General features: G+C 41.8%; 1 protein-coding gene across 1 annotated transcript; it reads left to right on the top strand.

Moving 5' to 3' along the window:
* Window positions 1–5,413: 5,413 nt before the first annotated feature.
* LOC110989248 (uncharacterized) lies at window positions 5,414–16,822 on the top strand. Its single transcript, XM_022253489.2, has 5 exons — window positions 5,414–5,564; window positions 9,026–9,208; window positions 11,099–11,209; window positions 12,542–12,667; window positions 14,740–16,822. The coding sequence occupies exons 2-5, from the start codon at window positions 9,050–9,052 to the stop codon at window positions 14,887–14,889; spliced, it is 546 nt and encodes a 181-aa protein (XP_022109181.2). The 5' UTR covers window positions 5,414–5,564; window positions 9,026–9,049; the 3' UTR covers window positions 14,890–16,822.
* The last annotated feature ends 236 nt before the right edge of the window (window positions 16,823–17,058 follow it).

Genomic DNA, 17,058 nt, shown 5'->3' with positions numbered 1-17,058 from the left:
AGACAGTAAACCGTAAATACTTGCGTTTAGATCCGCTTGCTGAGTCGGAGTCAGGTAGTGGCTCAGAGCTAAGCGATGAGTCTGAATTTGATGTGATTTGTAACCAAGACCGCACCGAGTCACATGACCTTTGAGCAGGGCGTAAACAATGATAAAGTAGGGAGCCCCTTCGGGCCTGAGAGATCGGATGAATCCAGCACTTCCACAAAGGAGGTCACACAGACGAAATAAGCGGGATTCACTCCAACCCACACAGGCTGTCCCGCTCCGATTTAAAGTAGCCTCCTTAATTAGGGGACTGCAGCATGTGGTTGCATGGGACTCGGGTGTGCTCTTGGAAGAGACTTAGGGTATCCAGTCTTCCTCCTGTGAGCCAGACTGACCTCTTCACCTCACTCTTCTTTGGGGACTTGGGTGGTTGGTCATTATGTTTATACATTTACATGTACCCGTATGGTTGTAAAATAACCTGTAAATAAGTGATTCCAGTATTACTTTGTATTGAAAGATTTTGCTGAGTTTCAGACTATTTCTGTCAATTACGAATACACATATTGATTATTTGAATTGAACATAGTTGGAGAGGAAGAGGCATCCTCTAGCACCACATGTACCGAACATGGGATTCGTGTTATTTGGTAACAGTTTTGTGAAGCGTTTATCTGGTAGGCGTAAAGCCATAGTGAATATAGATTAGAGAGGGGAACAGTACCAATTTCTTGCTTTGGAGAGGGAGGCCTGACCCTTAGTCGTATTAATGCCTTCTCGTTATTGCCAAATGATTGCCCGAGAAGAGCCCTCCATTTTGGTAATTGACCTAGGGACTATATGATTTATGTACAGTGGGTGTGACTCCAAGGTCTGTATGCGACTTGCTTTGTACCTTCGTCCGGATTTGACCAAGTTTGATATTAGACCTTGCGTAGTAGTGTTTCTGCCAGTTTTGCCACGTACCGGGAATATGAAGAAGCCTTCAACAAGCTGTTTGAGGCGGAAACTCTAAAGGAGGACCGTTGGTGGGTCTGGCACCACCGCGGCCTAAAGCATCCGAGGTTTAATGTGGACGGGGTGCACTTGAATCAACAGGGGATGACCCAGTATCAGATAACTCTCAGATAACTTGTAAAATATTTTGAAAACAGGTGTTGGTAGATAAATATCTCTGATGTATTCTACTGAATAAGAGAAAATGTTTGAAGCGTTAGGCTTTGTTAAATAAGTTGTTCACAGGAGCAATACAGATTTTATCTTGTTGAAGCAGTGTCCTTAACAGTTTCAATTGTAAATCAAGATGATCTCCAGGAGTAGATCAATTAAGTAGGGGGGTTTGTGGGGAAACGATTAACACGTATTATGATTTTGCTTGATTGTTCATAAATTGGACTAGTAGAGGGCGCTCGTTATTGACTGTTAAAGTCATCAAGCCTTTTGCAAGTTAAATTTGAATAAAGTCTGGTACACTAAGTTCTTTAAATTGACGTGAACATAACAATTGGGATTCTCCAACTGAAGCCACTGTTGCTTTACCTTGTTATACCCAGCAAGAAATGAGACCGAGGGGTACCCCCCCCAACATGTCCAATCCCTATACATATTCTAGACTACTGTTACTTAACACATCCCCCCAAGATGTCTGAAAGGAATTCCCCAGATTCCTGCGAGACGATGACCAACACAAAGCAGGGGGGGTTCTCTCCGTCTCATACCTTGCTGCATATGTACCTTGTGATTAGGGGAAGCTTTTCCTTAGTTACGTAAGAGACGCCTTGCAACATTACACTGTTCTCAATGGATAAGAACGGCACAAAAGAACCAGTCCACTCCAGAGATTGTGGTCGCTATGCAAAAGCTTGCCCCGAATCATGAGGCATAGCAACAGTGTCTTTAGTCTGGGGAATTCAAATTCTTACGTTTCTATGTAATCAGATAACACAGATACTGCAGAATGGAGATCATAAGCGCGGAATTTTGTGGTAAGCAGCGCCCATTGGGCCCTGGCAACACTTTATGAACGTATGTAATGTTAATAATTTAAAGCTAAATAACACGTTGTGGTGTTTATTTTTTAAACAAATGCGTGTGGTTGATATGTTAATAAGTTTAGTCACAATGACACAATCAGTAGGTGTTAATAACAAAACACAGGAACACGTTTATCGACTGGTAATACTTTCTGATGACCGAAACACGTTTATTTTCAAATAGGCGTTTAACTTTAAACAGCTACATGTTTCTAACCGTTTATAGACGCGCTTATAATGGGCGTTGGTCACAGTTTTTATATGACTGGATGTCACAAAATGATTCTTAAGGGAATTATTTCAGTAATTGCGTTGCAGTTTGCATCAGGAAGAAGAAACCGGATTCTCTGTTTCGATGCATCGCTCCATTTGGCTTCTTGGGACAAGTTTGATCGAAGACAGTAGTTAACCACATAATTCTACAAACTCTGATTGAACTCACGCTAGTCGACGATTGATGGACTAGTCTAGCAAACTATTCGCGACCAGCCTATGAAGGTTGGTCGCATCGTTAGTCGCCATAAACAGTTTTTAATAGCGCAGCGCAGAGAGGACCAGTTAAGAAAAATGCCGCAAAACAGTATGTCACTAGTAAACTACCATGTTCACTTTTAGTTTCTCTATTTTGGGCTTCCTACAGCCACCATTTCTCCCCTCCGGCCTAATGACCTGACAACGGTTGACTTGGGTCGTTCACACTTTAACTTCACTGCACACGCGCTAGGTACGTCACGAACCAACCACTAGTTAACAAGTGGTGCATGATCAAACTTGCCCCTGGTAAAAGGTGGATTGATGTAGATAAAAATGTGGCGCAGTTGCATTGATTATCAGTTACTTTAAAAAGTATGGCACAGAATGATGACAGGGCGTGAACTGAATATACACCATGCAGAAATTGGGTCCCATAAATAATGCCCAAGTCAGCATTTCGAACATGAACAAAAGGAGGGCTAATTTGTCTTTGTATCTAAAGTGAAGTATCCGAAGTGCTAAAATCGTTATTTTAAAAAAACTCCTCAATACTTCCCAAGAAATCAAAACAAACAACAAACTACATGAAAACTACAAAATTGGGAAAATCATTATCACTTTTAAAATGATAATTGCATCCACCTGTGACTTGATAAAGAGGTACTTAAATTCTGCACAGGAGAAAAATGTTGACTGGCTCACTCTTCCCATGTCTAAAACGCATGGCTTGTTTGTCATCCAATCCCTCGATGCAATGAATAAGTGAACATTTTAGACCCTTTCAGGTTTCATGAAACAGTGACCACCCATACCTTAAACAAAATATCTTCAAAATGTTCATCTAAATAAAAGTCCATTGACAGGCAAAATGCCACTGGAATACAGTGAAAGCAGAGTTCTTGTTGCCTAGACGTTTCACATGATGGATAATTAGCGTTATTAGCTCCATGTTTCTGCATGGTCTGGTATTGGCTCGAGACCTATCAGATAGTCGATACGTGTGCACACCACCACCACCACCATCACCACCACCACCACCATCACCACCACCACCACCACCACCACCATCACCCCCACCACCACCACCACCACCACCACCACCATCACCACCACCCTCCTCCTCCTCCTCTAACTAAACCAAGGATCTTTGAGGGAAAAGTCGCAGGAAACGGAATTAATAAGGACTTAGACACCAATATTAGACTTGAAAAAAAGGACAAAAATAATTTATTAATGATAAAGAACTTTAAAAATCCAAAAACCAAAGGGATTAAAGGACTAAAAAAAAAAAAAAACACCAGAAGACTAAAAGTTTCAAAGGACTAAAACCAAAAGACTAAAAAACCAAAACCCAAATCCCAACACAGTGTGTATAAGTGGCCTTTCAAGTACACTCCAACAAGAAATGATGACTTTGAGCGGACAAAACACAAGCAGGGCGCACCACTCTAGTTGAGAGGGTGAAAGATGAACACATGTACAGTACATGTACACACTTCACTGCTGCTCTGCTGTACTTAACTGCCTTGTTGTTTTTGTTTTAATGGTGCTTTCAGCATCTCAGGCTATTTGCACCAATAATTGTACGTTTGATCATTAACTGTACGTTTATCAATTAATTAATCAGCATCACATTACGGAGTTAGCAAGAAGGTCCAGTTTTAGAGGCAGGAGGAAACCGGAGTACCCGGGGAAAACCTGCGAGAGCGACTATGGACTGGAAACCAAATGCACTTAAAGCCTGGGCCAAGCCGGGACTCGAACCCAGGCCTCATTGGTGCAAGGCGAGGAAGAACCGCTACGCTAACCCGCTCCCCCTGAACTACCTTGACCAGGAGGCAACTTTATAGGGGACCCCTTGGGCTAAAGTAAACAAACAGGAGGACACACTACCAAGAAAGGGGGGATATCTAACTGAGACTGAAATGAATGGGGTTTTCCTCACTAAGGGGCACTACTCCTATCTTCTAAACAACAAAGAATACATAAAATAACAACTGAAAATTGGACCTGCCACAAACAGAAGCTCCCAACCCTCAAACTTATGCGAGGACACTTGTGGCCTATTTTGTTCCACACAGGCTGGATCTCGATCAATGATCCCAAAGCTAGTTCGCCCAATCCATTAGGCCGGTTCTGGTGTCAGTGAACCAATGTCGAATCACTGTGAAATTTGATTGGATCAGCCTTTGGCCCAGCTTTGGATTTGGGCATATACGTGACTCTATATAGAAATTCAGAGCTAGAGATCGACTCCGAACTAGGACAAATGCCGCTAGATATACGTTTCAGTATTGTGGGACCCATGGATGGAACACATTAACTTCAGCTCAGCGACATGCCAAATCTTTAAAGGTTTTTAAATCTCTTTTTAATTAATACATATTATTTTGTTTTATTCCTCCATGATTTACTGATAGAAATTTTAAGTTTATTTTTATCTTTATATGACTAACTCCAGTTTTACGAACATGTTACCATTTGGGCTTTCACAATTGCGGAAAAATAGCAGATATTGCCAGGGGCCTAGCCTAAAGGGCGGGGGGCTGGGGGCACGTTGCCCCCACAAATACCGGTGCCTCCCTAAAAAAACGAGATAAATGGATGAATGGATATTGAACAAAACTAACAAAAACTTGCCCCCCCCCAAAAAAAAACACACCCCTGAAAGCTGGTGCCCCCATAAGATGCTGGTTCCTCCCCGCCCCCTCCCCCGCACTAGTGAAATCCAAGGTACTTCAGCCCTGTTGCTTTGATTTATCAGTGTAGGCTTCATGTTGCCTCAACGGTCGAGTTCGTCCAAGTGCTAGTGGAGTTGGCAAACGGTCGAGTTGGGCCCCATTCGAATCCGCTAACGCGCGGGCCTTCAATTGACTGCTACAAGTTTATTCCTTATAGAAGTCTAACCTCCTGACCTAAATCTCAATGTGCAAGTGTAGAAATAACCAGCACCATGGTAGTTGATGAATTTTGGCGCACTCATCACGTGTTTAACTTGGTCATGTTTGTGGCGTAATTCTCGGACGAGTGTGCAGTGTCATTCCGGCCTCCTTTATCTGAAAAAAATTGGTCAGTATTTCAAAATATTTTGAAATATTTCACCGTCAAACGTCTGCTTTTTCTGAGATTCACTAAAGTTTAGCATGTTTCAGCTTTACTTGGTCAGGCATGTCAATTAATAACTTTTTTTTAGCTTTGTTGGGCCCACTCTGATTTTGCCATGATCGGCCTAGGTCTATACTTGCTTGGCTTGGGGCAGCTGTGGCACTAGCCAAATACACGTAGAGAGAACACACTCAAACTTCAAAAAACGTCTTCGCACATCATTAACTCTACCTTTTTTTCAAGAATATAGCAGTCCTCTTTTTCATCAGTATGAAACATTGAAGGTCAGCAATAGGCCTGTTCCTTCCTCCATGTTCACTGTTATTCCCAGCTCGGAACCCTTCCTTATGTGCCAAGTAGGCTAGGCCCTCCCCTCCTTCCTCCATGCCCGAAATAAGGGATCATCCATTTTTGTCATCATTTTCATGAGAGTACAAAGCATGCGCTGGGGGGAGGGAGTGAATTGGTTGCGTACGCTTTTAGAAATATGTTGAAAATGACGATTATCATAGACCAGTGTAGACCGGCTAACTATCACCCCCAACTATTGGGTGTGTGCAGAGAGTGCACAGGACTCTGAGTCTAATGCATCGTTCATACAAGAAGTTCGGGCAATGGCTGTTTCTTAACCACTCGACAATTTTGACTGGTGTCATATATAAAAAGTAAGTAAAAAGTACATACACAAGTACCAGGCAAAATTCATAAACATTTTAAGTCACAGCCACATGTGAAACAGTCTTCGAGCACTCCCCAAACAAAGCTCTGCTACGTGTGCCGTACATGCTATTTGGTTTGGTAAGTGTAGTTTACAGTTTATTTATGTATGCCTTTTCCCTTGTGTGGAAAGGTGTCCTGCTAAATGCACGCAAGTTTGTACAAGTCATGTACATGTACGTAACGATGCAAAAAATAAAAATCATTATAACTGCATACGTTGTACCACTTTTATAAGCTTTTGTGAAGAGAACAAATCAAATCAAAGGTAGATTTTCTGACTGCTATTCTTGGGCACAAAAATGGACACTTTTATTTTAAGAAAAAAGTACCTGTCCATCGGGCAGTTTGTCCTTAATCATTACCTGCCCGAACTGAAAAAGGAATTTGTCCCAGGCAATCAGAAAACCGGGAGTGTCGAGACCTGTCATGGATAGGGGTTTTCCTCCTGCCACTATTCTCTGGTCGTCTACTGCCCTTTAACAGCCGTACATTGTAAATAAGAAAGGGTCGTTAGGCACCACAGAGAAATCATTAGTTTTTGTTCATTCATTTTGTACTCTCTGAGAGGGGAGGAGGGGGCCAGGAAGAGGAGTACGCTGATGATGACCAAAATAGATGACTCCTAATACCAATGTACCAGTGTAAATTATAAGTTCATTGTTCATAAACATGATGAAATCCATCATTGTCATTTTACGAGACAGCGTATTTCATCGTTCCTCTGTACGCGCCAAACTTGCAATTAAAACAGTAAGGCTTGAGGGTCCCAATTTGTGGAAGTCGCTAGATCCAACATTAAAAATATAACCAATCCATCATTGTTCAAACTGAAATACAAGATGTATTTATTGAATGATTATATGGAAAGAGTAATTCTTACAGGGTTACAGGTTACAGGTCGTATTTGTGTCTTTTTTATATTTCTAATAATTGTATGTAGTATGCATACATGTATGTATGCTAATGTAATGTCTATGTGAATGTGGTATTTGTATGTGTAGTTATGTAAGTAGGGGTCCCTACTTGACAAGTATTGCTTTTTAGAGACTCCCCTCCACTCTTATGTGGAAAATAAAGTGAACCTAAACCTGAGGGCTAATCAGTCATTGTTAGTCCCTTACTGTTATGCCCAAACGTTTTTATCACCAGAGTTAACCCCAATGGTTAATCCGCTGTATGTAGCCTGGTAAAACTTTTTGCCAAAAATATTTATTTGACCCACTGAATGACATGGTGACGTTCACACGTTCACAGAAATCTTAATTTCAGACAAGTATGACTAAATATCCTTACACGTAGGCCCCTACCTTGATTGTATTTTTTCATCTTACCTGCGCATGTTTGATTTTAGGCCTAAAGGCCCAGTAGCCTACTAGATTTGCAAGAAAACTGAAACATGTCATATTATGGGTGGTTAATATTACTTACATGTGTTACACTTGTTACCTTGCACATTATCAATGCCATTATCAGTTCAAATCCACTGGGGGAGGGGGTACTGACATGACCAAGAGCCCCCTCCCTAGGTTGGCATGGTTGGGAGAAATTCTGGTTCATACATGTATGCCTTCTTGGTGAAGTTAAATGTCAGATGGGGAGGTTTATTCACCTTATATCCTCATTGAAATGGTGCAGTTCTTGAGCATTATGGCCATCCACACTACAGGAAAATTAGCAGCATGAACTCTCAATAACTGTCAGCTGTGTTAGCTTGACCAATCGCAACACGGCTCCTGTCTTTTCCTTTTATTTTCCTGTCACCCACAGATGAAAACTGCACTGTGATAGGTCCAATTTGCTTCCATTCCAGTGACTCATAACAGCTCAGCTTTCATTTGGATGGGGTCAGGAAAGCAAAAGGCCCCTACCTTGAGAAATTCTGGTTCCCTCCCCTTCCCACAGATTCCAGTTCCGCATTGTACATGAGATACAGGTGTTTGAAATTGTTTGTTATTTCTAAATTTAGGCTATTCTTGTAAACTGTCTAAAGATGCCTAAAGTCACAAGTATTTACATGTATGCATGTTTAATGTGCATACAGTACTTTGGTGCATATATGAATAGTAAAATACACATGTTTTATCATAACTTCCATTCTAGTCACTTATGGAGCCTTGAGGTGGGAGGCCTATCATTTGAATGCAAATTTGAATCTTTAGAAGAAGAAGAAATTTCCATGAATCTAGCAAGCGTATTGTTCTCTTTTCATACCCCCATCCATCTACTTTTTTTGGGGGGGGAGACTGAATGTAAACTAGAAAAATTGCTTAATTCTTAAATTGGGGTACCCCCTCACCTTGATCTGTCGATCATGTATGTTATGATATGTGCATTGTTGGTGAACTACCTCAGTATAAAACTGTATGTATGCAAAGACCAAGCCAGTCTTTGTTGGCCAAACAGATGCAGGCTCGTTTAAACGGTAGGCCCAAGGGAAAGTGGTTGTAAATGTTTGTCAAATTGAATGCACATTCCCAACCTTACTTCTCACTGTTTGTTGTGCTACAAGAAGGCCTTTGTATGTGTACATGTACGCTGGACTCAGCCTCAGAGTTGAAATGACTTGAGACAATGACTTGACTCGAGTCTGACTGGAGTCACGATATTTGGTGACTCAATTTGAGTGCCAGTGGGCATGGTGAGTAAATGACGCATGTCAACTTACTAATCTGTGTTTTGTTTGGTTTTTAACTGAAACTCTGCAGTTAGTGCAGTGTGTACATTCCAAAATGCCGTCCAATATTGAAATCAAAGCCCACCTCAGAGAGCCTAAATTTGTGAGGAAGAAGGCACAGGAGCTCAGCAGTGGCAGTGCAGCAGAAGTACTTCACCAAGAAGACACTTTCTTCCATTGCCCCAATGGCAGGCTAAAACTCAGAGAGTTCAAGGTATCAGTATATTTTGTCACCATTTTGTTTTCAAAACAGCGGATTTGACTGAGAACTGGTACCACTTACCTGCAGAACTGTGGAGGTCATTGTCCACCACACTCCTACGAACAATGAACCCCACAGTTCGGGGGGTAGGTACTAAGTTGTGTTTTTTGCCAGAAGGGCATGTGCAGGGAGTAATTTGGCAAACTTTAACCCATGACACATCTTTGTTTTGTTCCTTTGCCTACATTGTGGGCATGTGGCCAAGTGGTTAGGGTCGAGTTGGACCCTGTTCATCATAGGGTGGGGTGTTTGAATCCAGCTGGTGGCAGCATGTTGTGATCTTGGGCAAAGAAAAGTGAAAATCCTGCAATTTCACTTGGATTTGTTTTCAAACATTAAAGATAGATATTGGGATTTTTTCAAAGAAAAATTGCAACTTGCCAGCAAGGCCTGGTAGGGCTATGATCTCATGACCATGTGCTCTAAAAGCCAGCTCTATAACCATCTGGCTAGGCACGCACTCCATTTAAAACTACTTCCTGCCGGGTGGAATTTGCATACAGGGTTGTATGTGGGAAAATTTCCATGTGCTTTCAAGATTTTCCGTGTTCCAAATTCTTCACAAATGCATAACTTCATTTAGTGGATGCTTACACCCACATTAATGAGTGTCTGGTGGCTACTCTAACCTGACAGGCAACCTCCATTGATGCCCGGGTATTGCAGCCAGGCCTGCCGCCCAGTGAAGAGATCCCACAATTGTGTGGTGTTGCATAATTTCCTTTGTTCCCGAAATTGGCCCAGTGCGTTGCTGAATGGCAGTGGTGTCTTTTAAAATGCGGCCAGATTAGCATGCAGTGGTACTGTATCACTCATCACTGGAGAGCTGGAACACTTTTGTCCCCACTGATAATCTGCGGCTGCTGAATGCCACAAACAGTGAAATACTGTTTCAAAACAATGACGGATTACCTTCGCTAATGCCAGCACTCTGTGCTGAAAAATGTTTGCAATTCCCAGCAGCTCGGTCTTTTGTTCCAAGTACGGTCTTTTGTTACAAGGCCCAGCTCTTTTGTCCTATTTCCCTCATAGGTGTAGATTGCTGCAACTGTTCCAACAACCAAAAGATACCTGTGTGCTTGTGACTGAGCATGCTGGTTGTAGTTTGAATGAACTAGTAGAGCAATTTCTGTTCTTGCAAAGCTGTTATTCCCTTTTGCAGTCACACATGGACAACAAATTTACCTGTCAATTCTGACATTAAAATGAACTTACACGTAAGTTTAGTTCAAAACAGAAATCACTCTCTGGTCTCAATCCAGTTACAGTCCCCACGCCGATACACATGAAGAACAAGTTGTGGAGTGGTTGAGACTTGACAAACACGTTAAAACATGTTAATAATTGGTTGAAAAACTTGATCCATGACTTGTGGCTCGGTTTGTGACTCGTGACTCAGACTCGGACTCAAGGTTTGTGACTCGACATTTGGACTCAGACTCGAGGCTTGAGATTCGGGACTCGGACTCGACATTGGTGACTGGACTACAACACTGGCAAAGGGTATAGGTTGTGTGCAGAAATAAGTCTGTGGAACTTTTTTGCACCACACTCGGACCATAGAAGAATAATTTTTCTCAGTTTTTACTTCCAATTTCATTTTTTTCAAAACATTTTCTATCAGAACTCCTTTAGGGCTGTGCAGTCATAACAAAATAGGCCAGGTAACAGGAAGCATAATGGTCTTTGTTTCTGAGCCAGCTGTATGCCGAAGCCCTGTTGAAAAATTTCCCACTGGCTTGTGTCTTCCTTACTGCTGAGGGTGCATTTCGACGTGGGGCCCATTGCTTGTCCCAGTTGTCAATTTACAGTGTCGTCTTCCCTTGTGTTGGTGATGTGCAGGAGGATCCAACAAAACTGTCTCAGTTAGTCTTCTATGACAGACCAGACACCACGGGACCCAAGCTTTCCAAATTCTCCCTCGCTGAGTTGCACCACCCAGAACAACTGAAGGTAAGAGAGTGATCGAGCAGACACCCTAGTCTTGCTATTAGACACTTAAGCACATTCATGCTCAGTGCGAGATTGAACAAGAACATGAAAGCAGGAGTAGAAAGGGATGCCACTTCTGGGGCTGTCGAATACTGAAGTAGACATGTCACACGCACAATTACCGGTATGTGTGTGAAAGACAGTAGTGAGGGAACCAGCGTGTGAACCAAGACGCAGGCATATTCCATTTGTTTGCACTACATTACTTGGTCACAATGATGTCGTGCTTTTGGAACTTAGTAGCTGAAGTCATAGTTTCTTCATTTTTTTGAAAATTAAAACATGGCATGTTAATCTCATTGAAGGTTGGAAAAATAAATCTTGTTGAGCACGAGGAGAGAATACAATCAAGCGACATTTCGTTATGTAGCCAGTGACAATTGGAGGTCAATCCCCCTCCTACAAAAAGGGCAGAACAAATTTTTGGTCTTAAAAATAAAAAAAGAGAATTTATTGCGGAATGTTTCACTAAAAAGTCCTAAAACACCATCCCCCAAAAGTCACACCACCCAAGACCCATCACCAAGGAAAAAAAAAATGGCAATGATGTGCCCTTCCCCCCCAAAAAAATGTCCCATGTAAGGGTGAGACGTTTACACGTTTAAATGAAGAAAACTAAGGGGGAAAGCTAGCGGTAGCACCATGCAAGGATACGATCTCTTGGTGAGTCTGTATGGTTCTGAAAAGAACCATACAGACTCACAACCACTCAGAACCATACAGACTCACAACCACTCATAACCATGCAGACTCACAAAGAGATCTTATCCTTGCATGGTGCTACCGGAAGCTTTCCACCTTAGTTGTCTGTCACCATGAGTAGCTTGTAAATGAAGAAAAGTCCCAAATCCGTTTACAGATTTTCCCGTACGTTAAACGGAATCAGCCCCTTTACGGGCTTTACGTTTTGATTGATGCAATTAGACGTTCATTTTCATTGTAAACGTTGCCTGTCACATACTGTTGTTTTTTCTTTGTAGCATCCATGTACTTTTTGAGGAAAAAAATGGATTCTTAAACAATAAACATTGCTTGGTCACAATATCCCAACACCACTCTGAATTTTTACATTGGTTGGACCAAGTGCATTGTTGAACTACCTGTGTATCATCATGCATTTTGAGGTAGAAGGCATTAAAACGTTTAAACAGTACGGGGAAATTTTTGTAAACGTTTTAAAAATTGAGCCCCTTATGTAACTTGGTTCCAGATCCCAGCTTGAAGTATTCATGTGCATTGTGTTGAAGGATTGGAATCTTTTAAGTGGGATTTGGAATATTTCCTTTCCTGCAGACAACACTGAGCCTGGCCCTGGGCGTTAAAGGAATCGTGAAGAAGACAAGAACGTTGATCATTGTTGGACAGACCAGGGTGCATATTGATGAGGTGGAAGGTCTGGGAAGCTTCATGGAACTTGAGGTTTGAGCCAGCATTCTGTTTTATCAATGGGGGTTCAAACCCCAGGAGAAAGTGGGATGGGACGGGAGGTATATTGCCTTTGCCCCCTTTTTTTTCAATAGAAAGTTCTTTAAAAATGACCAGCCCTTCAGAGTTCGAATTGAACATATGACATGCTGATGTATTTGTGTTTAATGAATTTGAGAACACCAAAATGTAGAAATAACGAGTGAACAACTGTACAATATGTTGGCATACTCGTGCTTTGGATCATAAGATTGAGTGTGAATTTCTGTAGAATATAAGTTGTTGGCAGAATACTTTATTTTTTGTCAACACCTTCAAGGAGGCTGTGCTGTCTCTTGAGTGTTAAACCATCATATCCCACATAATAGCAGCCAGTTAATTACATGTATTAAGTGTGCAGGTAAGAGAAGCACAAGTAATAATGAATGTAATTGTCTGCTTAGCAGTCTTTGCATTACGGTTTGGATTATAGGTTAGGGACTAGTCAATATCTTTATATGATATACACTGGGATGAGGGAAATATGCATTTTTATTGATTGGTCAAATGATCAGTGTGGACCAGTAAAAATACTGTATTCAAGACGGGTGTTACAACTTGCTATACTGCAAGATTCAGAAATGAGAAATAGGTTTGCGGGTACACCATGGAATCAATCTCTTTTTGGCGAGGTGTGGTTCTTAAAAGAAGCGGTGAGTGTTAACTCGACGTTTCAGCCAGTGTGCTCTGGCCGTCCTGAGGACGGCCAGAGCACACCTATTTCTCATGTCTCTTCCACCATGCAAAGCTGCAAATCTTACTTAAGATTCAGAAAAAGACTTGACTACAATACTGTCCTTAGAAGACATCATCGCTCTATTACACAATTTGAGACTAGCTGTCACAAAGTAATGCCACAGATGATAAGCCCCAGTAGTGCACTGTTAGGTGTGACTGAGAATTATGTGTGGCCTAATGGTGTTCATTCAGTTGAAACATTACTGATGTTCTCAGAAAGTCCAGCCTGCAGACCTCGACCTTAAGCTTTCGGTAGACTAGCCCGCCGGGCAAGTGAACTTATTTTGTACTTGCATCAGGAATTTTCACCAGCAGACTGAACATTATTCAACAAACTAGCCTTTTTCAGGTTCATTATTTTAAATGTAGCCAGTGATTTTCCGTGATCGCGGAAAACAGACAGAATTCACAGAATCAACACTTTGAAACGGAAATTACTGCATTAAATGGAACTTGCAAAATTTCACACTAAGTGGCTTCAAAAGTAAAGAAAACTTTCCACAAAGAACCATAAATAAATGCCTACCAAACTCTTTTAACCACTTCCTGCCGGGGCAGTTATCAATGTTGATGATGCTGGGCCGGGATATTTATCCTTTTTTCTGTTTTCAAAATTCTTTTACAATTCCTATCTTCATTTACTAGACACTTACAAACACATGAAGGATTGTCTGGTGGCCCCTCTAGCCTGACAGACAAAATCTATTGACGCCTGAGTATTTCAGCCAGGCCTGCAGCCTTGTAAAAAGAGCCAGATTGTGCAGTGTTATATAACTTTCTTTGTTTACGAACCTGGCTCATTGTGCTGCTAACCTCTTTTCAATAGGGGCCAGATTAGCATGCAGTGGTGCTGTGTGGCTCATCACTGCAGTGGTAGAGTGCTTTTTTCCCCCGGTGGTAATCCCCTCGCTCTAAATGTCCCAAACTGTGGTATACTGTTTCAAAGCAAGGCTGGAATATCTCCACTATTGAGAGTGAAAAAATGTTGGTAATGTCCAGCAGCCTGGTCTTTTGTTCCGAGTACGGTCTTTCGTTACAAGGCCCTGTTTTAAGTTTGTCCGAGTTCAGAGACCCCGGCCACGCATATAAAGCATACATGTCCGGATCTGGAATCCCCGGCAGGAAGTGGTTAAAATGCTTGCTTTTAATTGAACAAATGATGCTGGAAACGTGCTAAATTGCACCACTCCACCACATGATTGGGTTGTCGGCTAGTCACCATATTTCCACATGAGAACATGCTCCCTTCTGGTGGCTTTACTTTTTTTGCAACTTACTCCCTTTTTCAGGTGATGATGCAACCGCAACAGACATCAGCTGACGGGACCAAGATAGCTGATGAACTGATGGAGCAGCTGGGCATCCAGTCCAGCGACCTGATCTCAGGGGCCTACATGGATCTCATACTACAGCAGAATGTAGAGGGCAACTGTCAGTAGTGTGAGCCTGCTCACTGCCGCAGATCAGGCCGCAAGATTTTCGAAAATCCAACTGAAATATTTATTTTCTTCAGATTTCTTGGCATTAGGCTTCTTCATTCAAGAGTAGTCTTGTGTGGTCTGTAGCCATTCTGAAGGAAACGGGGCTCTTTACCTTGAAGCACCCCCTAGCTGGTAAAGAAGAGACATGCTGGTGAGAAGTTTTCAACTGGGCTCCCACCAGTGCTTGGTGTGCGTGTCAAAGACTGGACATTTCAACAGAAACTGATTGTGCGTGTCACAGTTCGCCCTGTGCCCCAAATACTTGAATCTGCACGAGTTCCCACCAGATTCCTTGCCATGTTAATGTAACAGCATGCCTCCTCTTGTGCGTGTACCATAATCATAAAAAGTGCTAGCCTAAATGTTATTGCTATGCAAAATTCCATCCGGGGCTGAAGAAATAACTTGCAAAAGTGCATGCCCCTGAAGCTTGCAGCTATGGATGGAAATCGAGGGACCTGCTGTGCAGGGGCGCATTCAGCAGTGCCACACCCCCATGCCACACCCGCATGCCTTCACTGACAATGCTTGGGATGGGCAATGCCAATAGCATACCATTCAGTCTTACTGCAGAGGTAGTGTGCAGAGGATGTGTATTAAGGACAAGTTTGAGTGCTACCATTTGTCAGCTACATGTTGTTGTCAATTTTTGTCTGGTAGCCAGGACATAGTTTTTGGCACAGGTTATCAGTGAAACTTGACTAGCGGTTGACAAATGGCCGTCACTCCTACTTGCCAGTAATGGTCTGATGGTGGAAGATTTAGGCTGCATTTGCATGCATTACTTGCGTAAACTATGAATGGTTACCTGCCGTCTTGAAATAACCATAGCTTGCTTACCAGTGAGCCACACTCGTCATGCAGTCAAGACTGGACGAGTGTTAGCAAGAGCAACATGCTGGAACGCAGCCTAAACGAGCTCTTTTCTTATTCTGATGACCATGTTTATGTTTATCCATAGGATTGGCACTCTGTTGTTCTGTAATCAGTTTTGTTCTTGCAGTACCTGTGCTGCTTATTGAACATTTCCTGGTGTTTCAGAGGAGGGTTGAAGTGGAAAAATATGACAAAAGAAAGTACTCCCACACTTTCTTCTGAATTAAAAAACATTTTTATAAAAAAGTAATCCGTGTGTACCCATAGTTAACTCCATTGGTGGCCTCTTTTTCCGTCAGTAAAAAATGCCAGAAGGTCAAGTTATATGTTACAAGGTCATATTGTTTAGTATTTGGAAAAGTCAAGTAACATCTTGTCATGCATAATGAGTTTCTGTTTTATACTAATTGTTCAACTTTTGTTATAGTTTTCTCACTTTGATGCAGAAGTGTTGTGTGGAAATTTTTTGCTATTTTCATCTAGCACTTTCATTAAATATTGACAGGCACAAGATGGTTTGGAAAACAAAAATTTTAAGTGTCACGTCCATGACCATGCCGTCACCAGGTCCCTAACTTTGCCATCTCTTTTCAAGTCTGATTGGTTTTCACAGTGAGTGGCAAAATAAGGGACCCGGTGACTATACGGTCTATGCATTCTCATGAAAAAAAATTATCTCCCAATTGCTGGTTCTTTGTTTTCAATCATGAAAATACAAGGTCTCTATTATGAAAAGGTAATGTGCAAAGTCCAAAGGACCTCTTATTGACAAGTTTAGACTGTTTGCGATAAAAAGGGCCATTTGCGACTTGAGCGTGCATTCTTAGTAATATCAAATAAGATTCATCCTTAATACTGATTCCAAGTATGTCATGTGATTAGTTGTGGGAATTCTACCCATCTTTATGCAACTCAGAACTTTTTTCACACATACATACTTTCCTTTCCTTGTAAGCGTTTCCTAGAAAGCAAATGTATTCAAAATAAAGGGTTACACGTGACTACCTAGCATGGACTTATTTGGTCTATGATGTGAAATCTGTTGGGTTGTGGTTGCTGTGCCCCATCCAAGAGAACAAACAAGAGTTTCCCAAGTGCATGTATTTCAAAAATCAAGTTTTCTGAAAGTAATCATGTTGTACAAAATGTATATCTGGTAATTTATTGACAGAACTTTCCTTTTCATACCCACATGTATTCATTTGCCATTGGTTTGGCTTCGCCCTCCAATTCACATCATTTTCAAACCAC

Source organism: Acanthaster planci, linkage group LG17 (genome assembly GCF_054643075.1).
Source record: "Acanthaster planci isolate LZ-2023a linkage group LG17, COTS_SCS, whole genome shotgun sequence".
In the NCBI taxonomy this organism is placed as follows: Eukaryota; Metazoa; Echinodermata; class Asteroidea; order Valvatida; family Acanthasteridae; genus Acanthaster; species Acanthaster planci.
The sequence above is the reverse complement of the archived record's forward strand: the minus strand, read 5'-3'. Positions and strand labels throughout refer to the sequence as shown.